Genomic DNA, 19,259 nt, shown 5'->3' with positions numbered 1-19,259 from the left:
AACTGCTGACCTTTTGGTTAGCAGCTGTAGCTCTTAACCATTGCACCAGCAGGGCTCCCTCCAGTCCGTGGGAGGATGCAAACACAAAATCCATTCAGAGAACTGGGCAAAGGAGATGGCGTTGGAGAAGAAGCTATGGATAACTCCGGACCTCACCTACTGACAGGATGGGGCCACCAAGGTCCCAGCCGCCTGGGGCGGCATGGGCTCAGGACTAGGGAACAGCAGGCCTACAGCTGAGCCGGGGTGGAGAAGTCAGCCAGCCCTCACAGGAAGGCGGCAACGGCCTCCTCCTGCCCATTCCTGTAACCCTCTATAGGAATCCCTGCTACAAAAAGAGAATGTCACAGCTCAGCCCCTGCTGAGCCCATTGGCTAGCTCAAGAAAGACCTGTTGCTTAATTGAATCCATTCAGTTCAATAGACATTAATTAAATAGTGCTGTGTGCCAAACCCTGGGGTACAGGGACAGCCGATACTCTCTTTGAAGCTATCACAGTTTACAGGAGAGAGAAACACATGCACAACTTACTCTAGTACAAGACAAAATGCTCACGGCAGCACAACCAAGCACTATCAGAACAGGGGAGAGTTCTGGGTGGGGAAGGCCTTTCAGAAGAGGGGATGCTCATTCATAACATATGAAGAAGAATCATCTCTATACTCTTAATATAGGGGCCCTGTTGGTTCCCTGAAAGTTTTCTTAAGAATGAAGATCTGCTTCCCCGTCTTTCTAGAACTCATGTGAAACACTTAAACGTCTGAGGACTTACTTCCCCCTGAGAAGCATTAACATATTGAACCTCTCCGGAAGGAAAGAGAAGCCTCTTAGTGGTCAACATAAAAAAACAAATTGTCTCACACCCTCAAAGTCCACCCTAAAGGTGTAGCTCTCACCTGAAAGAAAGCCTTTTCCTCTTAATAACTGACTTTAGTTTTAAGGAAGTGAGAAGTTTGAAAAGTTTAGAACAAATGGTTATCGGGAACTAGACTCTACCCCTATAAACTGATTTTAAAAAACCCCAGGCTCACAAAGATAATAAAAAATGTATTTAATAGCATGTCAATATACAGCTTAAATGTGTAGTAATTCTTCTTTTCGTCAGTGCATTACAGGGATAAAGGAGAGAAATATCATTTGTGAATGCACAGTCAAATGCTCAGTAGAAGTGCTGATAAATCATGGTGCTCTTACGCTATTAAAAATCATTGTATGAAACAGAACTCCAGATGCAGCGCTCGGTGCCAGTGCCGGGACTCAGTGGTCCACTATGCAATCTACGGTTGTAAATTGAATTGTATACAAGTATTAACAAAAAGAGTAAAATTTATTATTCACAAAACTAAAGCGGTTATCATAAAGCATATAAGAGAGTACAGCCTAGAACTAAGGAGTTGAAAAACTAGTTTTAAAAATAATAAAACCAACTGGACAGTTTTGGAAAATGATATTATAAAACAAAGAAAACAATTGGCACAGTTTAACCACCTAATGTCTAAGTGCACTTTGTAATGTTCCTTGCAAGCTGCCACTTTTCCCAGGGTAATGACAAAAAGCTTCAGTCAAGTGTCACTGGCTTATGGTGACGGGTTTTTATTGCATTGCCAAGAGTGAATTTTAAGAAAAAACACTACAAAGGTTTCAAAAACCCTATTTATTCTCTATCATCAAAAATAGCAACAGGGGGACTTATACAACTTTTCTGTGAGTACCCACCAGTCTATTTTTTTTTCTTAAAAAAAATAGAAGTTAGTTAAAGAAAAATGATTTGGTTTTTTAAAAAATAATGTAAGGAAACACTTAATCAGATAGCCCAAGGAGTCATCAGAAATATGTGTAGCAAGAAAGCTTCATTGTTGGCCCTCTCCGGCCTTTGCACGTCTTTTACTAAACTATAAAGAGAATGTACAGTACCAATATGTTCCCCAACCTGCTTTGATCAAATTGTTTTGTTTTTAAACCCATTATTGCTAAACCAGAGTGTTGACACTGAAAGCCGAGGAGTCCACTCATAGAGGATAAAATTGAGAGGCTGCTTCCGAGGACTGGATTTCCACCTGGGCCATTTTGAACTGGGTGCATTGCAGCCACTTGCGGAGGGCCGCCAGGCTGGTGCTGCTCTGCCCCGAGCCCGGCAGCGCCCTTAGGCTGTGGTGGTTCACGTTGTTCTGAATAGCCTGCAGGCGAAGCTGGAGTCCTGCGGATAAGTGCTGTGAAGAAAGGGCAAGACACTGAGTTTCTGTCTTCCTAATCCTCATGGCCAAGCCGGGGCGGGCCAACCTGGGCTTCTTCTGCTGGCAGAACTGAGGCTGGGCCCAGAGAAGGCAAACGCCAAAATTTGGCAGTGCTGGGGCACAGGATGTGGGCCAGCGCTACACGCCAGCACGTCATTTCTAGAGTCACCTGGTCTGTTGTTAGTTGCCACTGAGTCAATTCTGACTCACAGCCACCCCGTGCGTGTCAGAGTAGAACTACGTTCCATAGGGTTTTCAAGGCAGATCAACAGGTCTGTCTTCTGAGGCGCCTCTGGGTAGGTTCGAACCACCAACCTTTCGGCTAGTAGTCGAGCACTTAGCTGTCTGCGCCACCCAGGGACCATTTATCTGGTCTAAATCCTTCCAAATAATGACACTCCCGCCCTGACTGACTCATTTCAACAGGAAGGTAAGCTGACGCAGCAGCCAATGGGCTGACACATACACTTCTCCCGCAAAGCCATTCTCCACGTGAGCTGGGTTAAGTGCCCAGGCTCTGGCCAGACTTCCTAGGTTCAAGTCCCGGCTCCTCTATGAACAACTTTGGAAACCATCTTTGTTTAGTCTGTGTTTGGGTTTTCTCATCTGCAAAGTGGGGTTGTTGTAAGGATGAATGCATAAACAGAGTGTTGAGAACAGAACTTGGAATAGAGTAAGTGCTCACTGCATTTTAATTACTATTATAATCTCTCTGTTCTCCTGTTAGTGTACATGAAGAAACCAGGTTGGAAGCTTTTCTTATTTTTTTTCCAGCTTTTCATCAAGTTCTGTTGACCGCCTCTAGCATTCTGTGCAATGCAAAATTGTCAGCGATTGCCATAAGTGGCAAGGGCAATTTGGAATGCTTAGAGGCAGAAATATAAGCAATTCACTTTTCACAATAGAAACTATTACTAAGATAAGGTTTTCAGCAGTGCCGACGCCCCCTCGGGTGGCCACAAGTGGCACCAATGCCATAAATCAGGACTCAGAGCCTGGGGCCACTGCTGACAGCTGCATCTCTCTCTTTTGTGACTTGCCAAGAAAAAGGGGGGTGTCTGTGTACCTTGAGGTCACATCTCCCTCTTTCCACTAGCATCCTGCCCCAATTCTGAGAGGAACTCCACAAGAAAGCTGCCTTCTTACCTCTCTGCTCCCCCAGTACTCCCAGTGCTGAAGATGGGCCCAATTTTGAATGGAGCAGGTGGCCAGCTTTGCCATCTTAACGTGGAGGCCAAGAACAAAGTTCGTTAGTCACGAAGTACGTTCGGCCTGACAGTGACAAAGCATCACTCAAGGCAGGCACTGTGAGTGGGAAATCCACTCGGTCGGGGTCTACCCCTTCCTGGCTGTGGGACCCTACCCAGATTACTTTTCCTTTCTGGTCCTAAATACCCTCATCTGTGTAATGAGGGCGTAGGTACCTTCTACCTTAATTCTGTCATTCATTCAATGTTGTCCTTTCTGATGAGAATTCTTCTCATCACAGACAATCAGTCTTAGTGGCCAGGAGATATGCTTGGGCATGCTTGGGACCACATCCCACAGTTATCCTCCAAGGCAGGGTAGCCTCACTTACATTCTAGTCAATGAACTGCGCCTGACTCAAGCACTGGGCTCCACCCCCTCCACCTGCATCCTAATCACCAGTGAGCAACACAGGGGCTCCTGCTGCTGCCCTTTGGCTGCAGGCCCCTTACCTGGCCCACAGGGTCTCCTGCATTCTCAGCTCTCTGGGACCCGGAGCAGGCTGAATTCCTCCCCTCCCTGTGGAGCATCAACAACCCCTGTGAACTCTAAGACGTTCTCTGAGGGAAACAGAACTTCCGGTCAGCCGAGGGGTACTTACCTTGATATTTGACTGAATCATTGGCAACCACATAGGTATCAGCTGTATGGAGAAACACAGAAACCTCGTTATTATTGTCCTGTGTTGCCCATGGAAGCTTCGACTGCTGGGAGGAAAAGCAGGGCACACTGAATCCCTTTAACATCATGCAAGGATGGGGACACCTGCTGTGGAGTTACCCATTATCAGAAATGTCTTCTTCAGGCCAAACTCTGTTGAGCTGGTGGCATTTGGAGGTTAATAAGCACCTCGTGAGTGCCTAAAATACACACTTTCGAGTAGGTGACTGACTGTCTATTGAAGCTACCAAGCATGGGACATTACATGTGTACTTATTTAATTAAATCCTTGCTTTCCTGAAACAGAATTTTCTCCACAGGATCTTTGGAACTGAGTCCCTGAGTAGAATGGTGCTCTATCTGCCCGGAGGCATTCAGAAACCATGACTGGGAAGCGGTTAGAATGCCTCCATGACAGGAAATGACAAGCCCTGCCATTGCCTGGTTGTGTCTGGAAGGTGACACCCAGCAAGAGTGGGTCAGGTGGGTGGTGGGTGCAATGTGGGTGCACATGGATGAGCAACAGGCCCTGCTCGGGGTTAAGGCTCTCCAGTGCAAGGTGTCGGGGTGACTTGACCCTCTACTACCTCTCGATCAGCTCTCAACCCCCTCTATGATGTGGGCCCCACTGGGAGGTCACAGGGTACCTGCCTGGGCACCCCAGCAGCAGGCCCCCTCTCTCTGCACTGGTCTCTTGGCCATGGTTCAGTCCTTTGGAACACAAGTAAACATTCAAGGCCTTGTACAACCAGAAGTCAGGGACAGAACACACCACTTCCCAATGTGCGCTCCACAGAACTCTATAGCTTGGTGGGATTTAAATGGGGAGGGGGTTGTTTGTGGTGGTTCTATGGTTAAGTAAGTTTGAGAATGCTGGCTTCTTTATTTCATTACTTCTCAGACCATTAATCTGCTGATATGACATCACATCATTTCAATCCATGTTCCTTCCAATCCTCTACTCCAACAGAGGAGTATTCAGCTTTTCTCAAACTACTTAACCACACATTTTGTTAAAAATAGGGCATAACTCAGACTAATGTTCAGTGAAAAGAATGATGTCATATAACATGGAAGAGATTAATTGGCAAGTAGTGACATTAATAGTCCTCTGCGTTTGGGGTCACTGGCTTTAGATGCTGAAGTTGAGGCCTAATGATAATCTAGAAAAGGCTGATTGCCAAATACTGATAGAAAGAAGAACTTGCTGCAGGTAACAGAGATTAGAAGATATAAGCCCTTCCCACCAATGATTTACAATTCTATTTTTAATTAAAAAATACTTTAAAATTAATTTTTAATGCCAAGTACAAGGAGAGAAGGGGAATGGAGTGATCGAAACCAACAGCAGAGGCCTGGCTAGGTAGGTGGCCAAGTGAGCTGTGGGCAGGGTCTGAGAGATGAGTAGCATCTGGACAGGCAGAGATCAGGCAGGAGGGCATTCCAGGAAGCCCAGAGAAGGTCTGAGCAAAGCGCAGAGGTGGGCAGTGCAGAGGGACGAAGGGGTGGTAGGGGTTCAGGTGATGCTAAAGTGTGAGGTTCTCAGGGAGGATCATGAAGAGCAACTTTAGAGAGGTGCAGGCTGGAGCCTCTCGTCATTAGCCCACAGGTGAGCCTGATGCCTAATCAGGGGACTTAGATCGTATTCCTGATTTAATACAACTTCTGAAGAGGGGCACCCCATCCATGAGCAGAAGTGTGTTCCACATAGACCATTGTGGCTGCAGGCTGCAGATGGGTGAAGAAGGACATGGAGCATGAGGCAGGGGCCCAGTGTGAAGGCTGCCTCGGTGGTCTGGTTGAGGCCAGGGACAGTTTCTGGGATGGAGAGGGATGCTGCTGCAGAGACAGCCTCTGAACGTCTGAGCACTAGTTTGTGCTCTGAGTAAGGACTAGGATGAACAAGCTGAGGTGGCTAGCCTGGGGAAAGTGGAGGCCAGCAACGCAGTGAACAAAGCTGGATGCCGGAGCAGAGGCTGTTCAGGATGGGGTCAGTGTAAAAATGACCTCTCTGGTCACTGGCTGGTCATAGTCACAGGCTGCTGGTCTCACTTAATTCATTAAAACATTTTTTTTAATAAACTTGGTGACGTGATAAATTGCATTTCTTTTAATGTTATTTGCAAGGCTAATATTGATTATTATTCTGCTTTTAACATTCTGTTGATGTATATAATTTGCTAACTTGACTTTCATTGATATTTACTCCTAAACTTTCCTAAATACAGTGTTCATGACGCAGCCAGCTAATACTCTGCCTGTAACATAGTGTGTTTAGAAATGGAGTATGGTGTGTAATGGAAGATGTAACTGGACTAAAACTCAAAATATCAGAAAACGACACCCTCTCCCTGCCCTCCCACCCTCACAGCAAAACAAAGGTTGGTGCCAGAGAAGGTAATGCTCTTTGGCCCACAGTAGGAGTGGCTCATCTAGACATTGTGAAGGGAAAAAACAAAGCAGTCTAACCGCCCTCTCCGCAAATGTCATGCACAGCAAAAAGCAAACCCTGGGGGTCCTACTGCCTACAGAGACTTTTGTTGACTGCTGGTCTATTTAATATGGAAGCAGGCCTATATGTACCTTGGGATTTGGGAACTACCTGAACTAACCTCCCATTAAGAACCCCGAGGGACTCAGGAAGGGAGTAACTAGGGAGCACTGAGCACTCTGGCTCTGGGTGCACACCTTTCCCAATGCCAGCCCTGGGATAAGTGCCCGTATGAGGCAAGCAAAGGGAGTAGTGATGTTGACCTTAGAAGGGTTTTTGCAACTTTCCCATTGATATAATGTGTGACTATATGATTCCAAAATATACCTGCAAGGGACCTTCAGGTTTGTGATTTATGAATCATATGACTAAAGGCCTCAGGTTAAAGTTCATTATTACTGATAGCATTATATAACCCAGCAGTCATCCTATTTCAGGAATGCTAATTTGACTTATTAAATAACATTCATTCCAGTTCTCTTTGGCTAATGGCTCCTACAAAGCTGTCAGTAAGAATTAGATGTAATTTATTTTGGGCTCTGTGATGTTATAATAAAGTTGGTAGGCTTTTTTTCCTCTCCAGAAACAATATCCAGAAAACCAAAGGGTGTTTTTAAAAATAAACTGTTTTTCACCAAAATAGAAGTGATACCTTATCCTTCATCTTGTTTTATGTTACAGGCTAAACTGAAGGCTCCTGATAGTTGGACTGTATTCATTTCACTCCATGCTTGTTGCAACCCTCACATTAAAATTGGTTACAAAACTTCCTCTACCAGGAACAACCAAAAATCTGGATAAACTACATAAAACAACAGTTTTCAGATGGTGGGCAACAGGCAATGCAGGACAGTGATCACTGAGGGAAGGGAAACAAACAAGGCTCAACGCCTAGACAGAGTGTCCAGGTGGAGCCTGGCAGTTTTACTGAGTTGAGGAGATGGAGCTGGGAGTCTAGGAGGCCAAGGTGACTAGAGTTTGCAAGGCAGAACACTGGAGAGCAGAGAGCTGCACAGAGGGAAAGAACTCTGAAGATCTGTAAAGGATACCCCTTGAGTCTTCAGCTGAGTACTGACCAGTACACATATGTAAGGAAAAATACTGAGGCCAAAGGAAAAAAATCCGAAAAGATTAGGAGGAAAAATCTTGGTGATCATACAGGGCTAGGAATAGTTTCTGTTCCCTCTAGTCAGAGTGTAAAACTTTGTAGTTCATAGAACATCAGTAAGAGTACTTGGAAGGATGCTGCCTTAGTAGGGAAGAAATAGCTCTAGACAAAATGCTGCTCTGACCCCAGAAAACAAAGCTTAAAATCAAGACTCAAAAGGATAAAATGGTTTTTAAGTAATTTAACTATGTCACAGAATAAAGCTTAAGAATATTTATAGGAATACAAAAATATCCAGCACCCAGGAAGGTGAAACTCATAATGTCAGGAAGCCAATAAAAAATTAGCAGGCATTCAAAGTATCATGAAAATGTGGCTCATAATGAGGAAAAGAGCCCATCAACAGAAATAGATCCAAAAATGACCCAGACAGCAGAATTGGTAGAAAAGGTCATTAAAACAATTATTATAACTATATTCATTATAGTCAAGAAGGTAGAGAAAATATTGAGCATGAATATGGCAATAATGGCAAATCTAAGTGAATATAAATTCTGAAACATCTCTTTAAAAGATAATTGACTGCTTAAAGCAAAAATAATAACAACGTATTGTAGAGTTTATAACACATGTAGAAGTAAACAACAACGGCACAAAGCCAGGAGGTGAGAAGTGGACGTCTACTATTAATGGGTTCTTATACTATACATGGAAACCCTGGTGGTGTAGTGGTTAAGAGTTCAGCTGCTAACCAAAAGGTCGGCAGTTCGAATCCACCAGGTGCTCCTTGGAAGCCCTATGGGGCAGTTCTACTTTTTCTATAGGGTCACTATGAGTCAGAATAGACTCAACGGTAACAGGTTTGGTTTTTTGTGTTTCGTTTTTGTTTTTTATACTATACATGAAGTGGTATAATATTACTTAAAGGTAGACTGCAATAAGTTAAATTCAGCTAAATTCTACCAAATATCTAAAGGAGAAATAACACTGATTCTATACAAACTTTTTGGAAACTAGAAAAAAAAGAAATATTCAGTTCAATCTATGAGGCTAGCGTTACGCTGATACCAAAACAACAAAAAAGGCATTGCAAGAAAAGAACACTACAGCCAAATAACCATCATAAACATAGATGCAAAAAAAAAATTAACAAAATGTCAGCAAATCAAAGTTAGCAAGATATAAAAAGGATAATACTTCATGACCAGGTGTGGTTTGTCCCAGGATTACAAAGTTGGTTTAGCATTCAAAAGTCAATCAATGAGATTCCTCATATTAACAGTCAAAAAAGAAAAGTCATACGACCATCTCAATAGATGTAGAAAAAGCATTTGACAAATTACATTTCTGATAAAATTTCTCAGCAGATTAGGAATAGAAGAGACTCTTACTCAACCTGATAAAAGATACGTACAAAAAAATCAACAGCTAACATTTATATTTAACAGTAAAAGAGAGAATTCTTTCTCCCTAAGATCAAGAGCAAGCACCATTTCTATTCAACTTGTACTGGAGGATCTAGCCAGTAAAATGAGACAAGAAAAAGAAATAAAAAGAATAAAGAGTGGAAAGGAAGAAATAAAACTGCCTTTATTTATACACATCCTGATTATCTATTTAAGGAATCTGATGAAAATAACAAAAGAAGTTATTAAAACTAGTAAGCGAGTTTAACAGGTTGCAGAGTATAAGGTCAATATAAAAATCGGTTTTAATTCTATATACTAGCAACAAACAAGCAGAATTTTAGAAAAAAAATATCATTTACAATAGTCAAACGTAACTTCATGCATAACAATATGATATACTTAGGGATAAATCTGACAAAAATATAGTAGGCCTGTATATGGAAAACTACAAAACACTGCTGAGAAGAGTTAAAGAAGGCATAAATAAATGGACAGATATATTGTATTCATGTATCAGAACACTCAATATTGTTAAGCCGTTAATTCTCTTCAAATTGATCTGTATGTTCACTGAAATCCCAATCAAATTCCCAGCAGGTTTTTTGTAGAAATTGAAAAGCTTGTTTAAAATTTATCTAAAATGCAACCCATTGCCATTGAGTGGATTCTGACTCATAGCGACCTTATAGGTCAGAGTAGAACTGCCCCATAGGGTTTCCAAGGCTGTAATCTTTATGGAAGCAGACTGACTGCCCACATCTTTCTCCCGCAGAGCTGCTGGTGGGTTCAAACTGCCAACCTTTCTGTTAGCAGCCCTGCGCTTTAACCACTGTGCAACCAGGGCTCTCTAAAATGCAAACTACCCAGAATTGCCAAAACAACCTTGGAAAAGAGGAATGAATTTAGAGAACTAACACTCCCTGATTTCAAGACTTACTATAAAGCTATGGCAATCTAGACAGTGTGGTAAAATGATAGATAAAGAGACCAATGGAACAGAATAGAAAGTCCGAAACAGAACTATACCATATACAGTCAATTATTTTCAAAGTGCAAAGGTAATCTAGTGGAGAAAGGATAGTATTTTCAACAAATGATGCTCAAACAATTGGATACCCATATGCTCCATACTTCAATCCATACTTCATACCATATACAAAAATTAACTCAAAATGGACCATAAACCAAAACCAAAAACCCATTGCCATCAAGTAGATTCTGACTCATAGTGATCCTACAGGACAGAGTAGAACTGCCCCACAGGGTTTCCAAGGAGCAGCTGGTGTATTCGAACTGCTGACCTTTTGGTTACCAGCCGAACTCTTAACCACTGTGCCACCAGGGACCTAAAGAAACACTCAAAACTATAAAACTTTTAGAAGAAAACCTTTTGGCTCTCAGATTAGACATAGATAGATATAGTTTAGATATGACATCTAGCACAATCCATAAAAAAAAAAAGAAAAATCTGTTACTCTTCATCAAAATTAAGAATATCTGCTCTTTGAAAGACAAAGACAAGTCATAGAGAAAACTTTTGTAAGTAACATATCTGATAAAGGACTAGTACCTCAAAATTCAGTAATACGAAAAAGAATAAATAATGGGCAAATAATTTGAACAGCCACTTCACCAAGATCTATGGGCTACAAACAAGCATGTGAAAAGATGCTTGACATCATTTATCAACACGAAAATGCAATTTAAAACCACAAAGAGATACCAGTATACAACTCTTAGAATGATTAAAATTAACGATTGAATATACCAAGCACTGACAAAGATGTGGAGGAATGGGAACTCTCAAACACTGATGGTATGAATGCAACATGGCAGGTTACAAGGAGAGGACGAAGAGAGGGATTATAAATAAGCACAAGAAAACTTTTGGGGTGACTGATCATGTTTGTTATCTTGACTGTAGTCATGGTTACACATATGTCAAAAATTATCAAATTGTACATTTTAAATATGTACAGTTTATTGTATGTAAATTATACTTTAATAAAGCTGTAAAAAATAAAATCCAGTGTGACCATCCAATCGTTGGTTATACAGTTTCTCTCATAGTGTTGACTCTTGCTATTGACTAGCTAGCTAGATGTATCTATCCCATTTGAGCCAACAACTTTGCAATATTCTAGTAACAAGTCAAGTTTTCCCTGAAAATGGGCTGCTTCTCTTCAGCACAGTGTGAGTTAATTTGGCAAGTGTTCTTTTGTGAAGAACAGAGTCAACAAAGGAATAGAAATAGCAAGTTGTAAGGTTCCAAACAGATGCATTCTGTGGTGGTGGGTGGTGGCCAAGATAATAGAATACAGAGGTGAGAGTAATGAATGAAAAGGTACAAGGGGCGAAAGGAAAAAGAGTCAGTGAGATGGAGAGGAGGAGGTAAAAAAGATAAACTTAGTGAGAAACCAAGTACTTTATTTACTTCTTGATTTTTTTATCACATTAGTAAGTTTCTGATGTCCCTGGGTAGACGACAAACACTGAGATTGTTTTCATACACTGTATTATGATTTAGAATGATAATATTTGAAACTAAATTTATCTTAGAAAACATCACCAGCTACCACATCAATTACTGTTTTCCTTGGTTTGCTGGATATCTTTAGCAAGGTGAGATACCACCAACCAATTTTCAGATCACTTTCAGATCAACTCTTCCTCAGGAATATTTGAATTACTGCTTGTGTTCCATTTAACCTTGATCTGACATATTTAACTCTGGTAGAGTTGGTCACAGTGGTGGAGCAAAAGCAAAAATAAAAAGAAATTCAGTGGTATGCCTTTACACTTCTACCTGTTACCTGAGAGAAGTGGTTTTATTGTTAATGTATGTAGACTTTAAAACTTTTCTTTTGTAAAACTTGAGGCTCTGTATTTTTCTTTATTCATAAGCTTTGTAGATTAGAATGGTAATGGTGATGCTCATCATTGTGAATGTTAAAATGTGTTTGTAACAATAGCTAAATATAAGTATGCCACAGTAGTGTGAAATCTGTTTAGTTAATAAAGAAATAATTTTGAATTATTTTAAAATGTTATTAGTGGTATTCTCTTATGGTTTTACTAAACTTTGCTCTTTGATTGCTTAACTAATCCCAGCCACTTAAAAATGAATATTATTTTCTGCTTTTTAGTTTGTTACAGTAGCACTAAAGATAGAAACTTATTTGAACCTAATGTCGATAAGAGGTAGTTAGAGTAGTACATATTCTGTGAGGATATGGGAATATACATTTGTATAAACCATTAATGTTCTGTGAAATCAGAGTTGCCGTCTACATTTCATATAGATTCTGAATATTCAAGTATTCTTAGAAGGAATATTAAGGATATCTTTGTCCTGTGCTGATTTTTTCCAAATAAATCTTCTGAATCTTGAAAAAAATAACCGATTGTTATATGAGCCTGGATCCTCCAGTCCCAACTCTGAATACTGAAACTAAGGCAGTTTTACTTTCCCCTTCAGAAAGTCTGTTCAGAATAAATCCACATTTGCTTTTAGCAGTAAGTAACAGTCTATAAAAGTCATAAGATTTTCCTACCTTGACAAAAATTGTTGAATTGCATTCCTGCAATGCCTCCATTAAACTAATCACATGGAGACACACCATTTCTACCATCTGAAACAACAAATATGAAAATCAATTTCACTCCCAGTGATACGGCAACTTTGCAATGTAGTCTGCAGCCATGGAGAACCCATTGCCCTGTGCCCTGCCCTGTGCCCGTGGGGTCTTTCTGCATAATGACCATAGGGGACCATACAGAGTGGTGTCTGGTCACCTCCAAGTCTTCAAACCAGAAACTGAACAAGAAAGCTCCAGAGGTTTTGCAGTTGGCATGTCTTCCTCAACTAACTCAGAGCAGCCAGTGGCACTCGAGTATTGATCTCGATAATCTGCACTGCACTCCGACACACCAGAGGATAAACGGCTTCTGCGGCCTCATTGCCAGCTATAGAGCTCTTTGGACTTAAATCCTGTTTTCCATCTTGATCCTTTCTCCACAGTTTCTTCATCGGGAGTGGCTGTTTAATTTACTGCAGATCTGGCCTTGGGGCTCCATTCTCTATGGAACAAGGTAGCCATGCTTACGCCAGTTAAAAAATACAATAGAAATTATATCACTCATCAGAACTTCCTATGGCTGGATTTTTGAACATACCAGGGGGGACTTTACCTGCCTGACTTATACGGGTAAATAAAATTCTCAGAATAAAATTAATTCAAATTTATTTGTAATATCATCTGTACAAAATTAATTTGTAACAAATTAATTTGTAACATCATTTTTACAAAATCCATTCATAACGAGTTCACTTACAACATTTGAATTATCAAGAGAGATCTAGAGGAGAGGTATTACTGGTATCAAAAAACCAATGATAATAGAATGAAATGTCCAATCTCTGGCCTAAGTTGAAGGTCTTAGTTTTCATCATCTGTAAAATAACCAGATAGTATGCTTGATCTCCAAGTTCTTCTTCAGTCCTAGAATCTATGATCCCATGAATACAACTATCTCCATAGCGGAACTATTTGTGAACCCTAAAATTTTCACATGAATTTCCTCTAAGTTGAACTAAAATATCTCTTTACATACAGAATTGCCTTATAACATCTACTTCGCTAAAGAAAAAGAAAAGCATCATCAGAGACATATATAATCCCCTCTCCAATTAGAGCTAAAAGAAAATATTTCTTAGACCAATAATTAATCAAAAATCATTTCCTGAGTGCCTTTTGTGGCCAGTGCAGTGCTGGACTTCTGGGTACACAGGAATCATCATTATGGAGCTCTTCCAGGGTCCTTGCTCCTCACAGACAAAACCCCACTGATAGCATCCCCTATAGCCAAGGCCCTGGCTGCTGCTAATGCAGCAAACTGAACCAAGAGGCCTCACTGTAAATTCCTTCCTTACACCCTCCAGCCCTGACTCTTTGAGCACTCACCCAAACTTGTTCAATGCAGTCGGCTCATGCTGACCACACCCAGATGTTTGCCAGTGAGATCTGGAGAAGCCCCTTTCTTGGGGAGCCATCTACATCCAAATGGATGTGAGGACTGGGGAATTTAGGTGCTCATAGGGCAACTCAAAAAGGTGAGGTTCTTTTCAGGCTTTGGGCCCTGAGTGGACTGAACATGCGTGGTTGGTCTGCTCTTAAACCACTGCAAAAAGACGCCCTAATTTGCTATGATTTTTCCAAATTGCTTAGAAATCCAAAAACAATATGAATCTCATTCCTAAGTCCCTGATGTTATAGCATCAAAACAACTCCTTAAAGGCAGACATTTCATTTGATATTAGGTAAAGAAAACAAAATTATTTTTACTGAATTTACTTGTTTGCTTTGTTTTTAATTGAAATTCTTATGCAAGTAGAACATCCTACTTATAACGTAACAAATCATCGATCCATTTATATAACATCACAGTTGAGGCCTTTAAAGAGCAGATAGTGTGAGGACTGGAAGTGGTTTATACTTTGAGACTCCCCCCAGGAGGGGAAACTTCCGTGTGAACTCACCACTTTGTTATGGGCCATTAGTTGAAGGATGCTGGGGGTGACCCTACTCCAAAACTCCAGCGCCGTCAGTATCGCCGTGAAGCTGAATTCATTCTGATTTTGGACATTCGTAGCTACCGCACTTTGTTCACAATATACCGTCCAGAGCTGAGCAAAGATGAATGCATGGAAGAGAGAACACATGTGCAGCACGGAGGTCTGACGAGGAAAAAGACAGGGAGCAGGTTAAGTCCTAGTGGGGGGGTGGCACTCCATGGAGCAGCCCAAAGTATCTAATACAAGTGGCCCAAGGCTGAAAGAGTTACCTCTGAGTTACCAACTCGTGATTCATCACCTTAAAAAAATCTGCTCTTAGCTCAGGCAGTGGGAGTGTGCTCAGAGAACAAAGCATCTTTTCGAAGAGAAGGCACCTTAAATTGCAGAACAAATCTACCCACCCCCTGCCGTTTAATGAAGCTGACATTCCCACTCCTAAACTAGACTAGGAAGACTCATCATTCCACCAGTTTAAGGAGCTTCCTCTTCTATAAAATGGGGTACCCTCCTCAGGGAGCTGTAGTGAGGAGTAAAGAGGGTGGTGCATATGAAAGCACTGGCCAGCACTTCATAATTACAGTAGCAGTAGTAGTAGCAGCTGTACTCACGTTAGTAGTAACCATTTATTGAGGAAGCACATACGATGTGCCAGACTCTGTGCTAAGGGCTTTTCATAGATCACCTTCCACAATCCTCAAACCACCCCCTCATCTATTTTACAGAGAAGACAATGAAGTTCAGAGAGGGTTAAGTAACTTTTCCAGGGTCACAGAACTAGAAGGTGGCACAGTTAGGGATCAAACACAGATCTGGGTTGAAATATGAGGGAACTGACTGCCTAATTCCTTTTTGGGAACATCATTCAGGTCATTTGAATGGGTGTTCTATTTTGTCTCATAGTCAGCTCACCCTGACCTAAATTCCAGCTGTCACCAAAGCCACCATGACCTCCCACAACTTGCCTAAACCTCTGTGAAGGGCCCTTGGCTCCTCTCAGCTGATTAGTACCAATGTGTCTGGTTTGCTTGTGCGGGCTCATGACTGATGCCTGCCTTGCATTTACTGTGGTCACTTAAGCACATCATCTGTGTCTACAATTTATAAAGTTCCTCTGTATAGGTGATTCCAGCTTATGCTTTAGTGAGTTCTCAACTGGCCGCCTTATTTTCATTTTGTATCTTCACGTATCTCTAGAGATTCAAGTTGAAAAAATAGTGCATGAAGAATTAGATAGAGCATAAATGTTCCTCCACTTCATCTCTGGTTCTAAAAACTGATTGCAGACTTTTTATCATATCTCTAGCCTTTGATTTCTCTTCATTATTTTGAGACAGAAATGCCTAGGAAGTGAACTCTTGCTTGCTTCTGTAATTTACCTTCATAAAAGTAAACTGAAAAACAATTTGGGGGAGTGGGATAAAGGCAGCCTGGGAATTTAAACAACGTTAAACAAGGCATTAGCACAAAGCTGCTTTCCTAACCTCCACAGGAGAGCAAGTGATAAGATGCATTTTCTTCTCAGAAGAAACATAATTGGCTGATAAGGGTTCCATTAGCAATTTCGATGCATGTGGTCTTAATCTTGCAGAAATCACTTACCTTTGATTGCTCTGGAAATCCAATCAGGATAACAATGAGATGGTCTGCAATATGGGAACCTGCATCCAAGGGTATGGGCAAGCAGGGAGAGGAGGCATTTGGACACACTGCATTATGAGTGAGGGAACCCAGAAGCAGCCAAGACAACAGACGGATGTGGGAGACACATTCGATGAATTCTTTAGGTCTATTAGAGAAGAAGGAAGTTTAAAAGATGATTTTATGCTAGAAGTTTAAAAGATGATTTTATGCTTTCTGTCTCATAGGGTGCTCAATAGATGCTAACTGAAGGAAGGATGGATTAAAAGAGAGCTCCCACAGGCAATTACATAAAATAAAACACCAAGGCAACAGAGTGCCAACAAAATAATGTATATGTTGTTTCTCATTTTAACCCTGGATTTTAGCTTCTTGAACAAATAGCAGCCTTTGGTGACACAGGATTAAATATTCTGCCTCATTCTTCCACAAACCTGGCTGCCTCTCTCACTCGCTTCTCTTTTTAAACTCTTTTTCCTTTCCTCTCATTAAAAAGTTCTCTGACATCCCCCACTAAAACCAAAACCAAACCCATTGCCGTCGAGTCGATTCCACCTCATAGCGACCCTATAGGACAGAGTAGAACTGCCCCCATAGGGTTTCCAAGGAGTGCCTGATGGATTTGAACTGCCGACATTTTGGTCAGCAGCCGTAGCTGTTAACCACTCTGCCACCAGGGTTTCTGACATACCCTACTAGAGGGGAAAAAGAGGAGATACACACAGCCACCCATTTTCCTGCATTCTCACCCCCAACTCCAAACATTGCCTCTGCTAAAATGGCCAACCATGCAAAAGCATGGGCTTAAGCCTGCTCTGAGTTGCCAGCTAAACTAGCCCACACTCACCTTTCCCTTCTTTAGCCTCACTTACAGACAGGATCAGGGGACTGCACCTCTTTGCAGTCTAATTACTTCATCTCTGCTTAGATTTTGCTCCAGCTATACTCTAAGCTTCTTGAAGGTAGAGACCATGGAAATGCTCAATAAATACCTACTTATTTCTTTAACTAGTTGAAATTAAGAGTTAAAGTGACAGTTCTAGGTTCCAAGTTTTCATCATCCATCAGGATGATTGAGGCTTTTGTGCCTGGGCAAGTTTCTTTTCTTGGCAGCATGTCATGAAGGGCTTGTGTTCAATAATGCTGCCGGGTCAGCAAGTAAGTATGCAGATGGACCTCGATTTCCATCTTCTTAAACAATCATATTGTACCTCCATAAACCTTAGATGCACTCATTTGCTCTAGCTGAGCCCCAGGAAACTCAGTGTCATTTCCTGCTTTATTATACTTATTCTTGGAAAAATAAAGAGTCTCACCCCTGTTGCATTGCAGAAGGGGGATGATAGAGCCAAGGCAGATACCGAATCACAGCTTTATTATCTCTGTGGTTGCCCCGTGAGATTTCCATGGCTGCAATCTGGGCCAGCCCAACTTTGAGATGTCCACCAAATGTATCTTCATGCAGAGGCTGGGAACATGTCTTCATGTGGCTCTACAAAACCAAATGGCATACTGAAACTTTACACAGTGCCTGGAGACATTGCAGGTCACTCTTTAAAAAGATCAGGGGCCATTTCCCCTCCTTCTATCACCACTCCCAAGCACATGTCTCACTTAAACTTCTTCAGTGGTTTCCCATTGTTCTTAGGATAAAGGAAAAACAAAAACAAAAAAACTTCCTTAGCATGGTCTATAAAGCCTACAACGATCTAGCTACTGCAGACCTCTGCACCTCACCCTTTCATCCCCATGGCTCAGCCACACTGGCTCTTCATGCTCCCTCCCACCACTGGGCCTTTCCTCATGCTGTTTTCTCTGCCTGAAATACTTGTCCAGTCTCTCTTCACCCAATTAACTGCTCAAGTGTCACTTCCTCAGGGAAGCCTTCTCTGACCTCCCTGGCTAGGTCAAATCTTCCTGCTAGAAGATTTGTGTGTCAGAGTCTAAATTATACTTTTGTTTATGTGAATTTTTCATTAAATTGTTTCTCCTGCTAGATTATAAATTAAATGAGGGTAGCTAGTGTGTCTATTTTTGCTCAGTATTTTGTCCCTAATGCCTAGAACAGTGTCAACCACATTGTAGGTGCTCAATATATATTTATTGAATTAATTTAGAAAGATTTATTTGCTCAGTGTGACACAGTGGAAAGAGCACTGGACTGGGAGTTAAGAGACCTAGTTCCATACCCAGCTCAACCCTGATTAGTTGCATTGACTTGGACAAGCCACTTGCCACTTTACCTTCTGATCTGTTTCCAAATATGTAAAACCAGCTGATTGAGTTATAACTGTAGTTGCCAACCGTTTGATCATCATGGATCCCTTTTATTATCTTTCTCCATATTTTGAAAGTGTCTACAAAACAAGCTAGACACTTGTAGGAAATAATTGTTTCCTCTTCTCTATACATCAAAGTCATTTAAGTGTGAGTAACATGAGTCAGTAGTCAGTAACCAGTGTACAATCAAAAGCTAGGGGAGCTTACTTAGAAATTACTGGATTTAGATCAGGGCTTTGAACCAGTTCACAACGGTTCAGTAACTGCCAATGTAAATGAGGGCAGCGTACGCTTTGCATAGCAACCAAATCTGTTGCTCATGGGATTTCAACCCAAGAAGAAAACAGACAGTGGTGTCCAGCTCAAAGACAGCCGCCACTATGAATGTGTGTCGCTCTCCACAGTTCCTGCCCAAAATCCAATCTCCCTCATGGCTCCCGAAAGTTTCAGGAAGCTGATGTAGAAGTCTGGATTATTGGCAGGACTGTGGAGAGTGACACACAATCAGAGTGGCGTGGTTTGTTGCTATCTTTGAGCGGGGCTTGTTTCCTACTTAGGTCGAAATCCCACGGACAACAGATCTGGTTGCTATGCAACATGTACGCTGCTCTCATTT

The 19,259-nt window shown here is 41.5% G+C and overlaps 1 protein-coding gene across 2 annotated transcripts in view; it reads right to left on the bottom strand.

The window, feature by feature from the left end:
• Positions 1–1,036: 1,036 nt before the first annotated feature.
• Positions 1,037–19,259, bottom strand: part of UNC79 (unc-79 homolog, NALCN channel complex subunit) — a 242,971-nt gene continuing 224,748 nt past the window's right edge. For both annotated transcript variants that reach the window (XM_023731755.1, XM_004376690.2), the window contains 6 exons: positions 17,680–17,855; positions 16,325–16,511; positions 14,690–14,887; positions 12,705–12,782; positions 4,084–4,125; positions 1,037–2,210 (listed from right to left, as the gene is read on the bottom strand). In XM_023731755.1, the coding sequence (XP_023587523.1) occupies positions 2,010–2,210; positions 4,084–4,125; positions 12,705–12,782; positions 14,690–14,887; positions 16,325–16,511; positions 17,680–17,855 (882 nt within the window). In that variant the 3' untranslated portion in view covers positions 1,037–2,009. The remainder of the gene's footprint in view (positions 2,211–4,083; positions 4,126–12,704; positions 12,783–14,689; positions 14,888–16,324; positions 16,512–17,679; positions 17,856–19,259) is intronic.

Source organism: Trichechus manatus, unplaced genomic scaffold (genome assembly GCF_000243295.1).
Source record: "Trichechus manatus latirostris isolate Lorelei unplaced genomic scaffold, TriManLat1.0 scaffold00045, whole genome shotgun sequence".
Classification (NCBI taxonomy): domain Eukaryota; kingdom Metazoa; phylum Chordata; class Mammalia; order Sirenia; family Trichechidae; genus Trichechus; species Trichechus manatus.
This window is presented reverse-complemented; position numbering and strand designations above follow the sequence as displayed.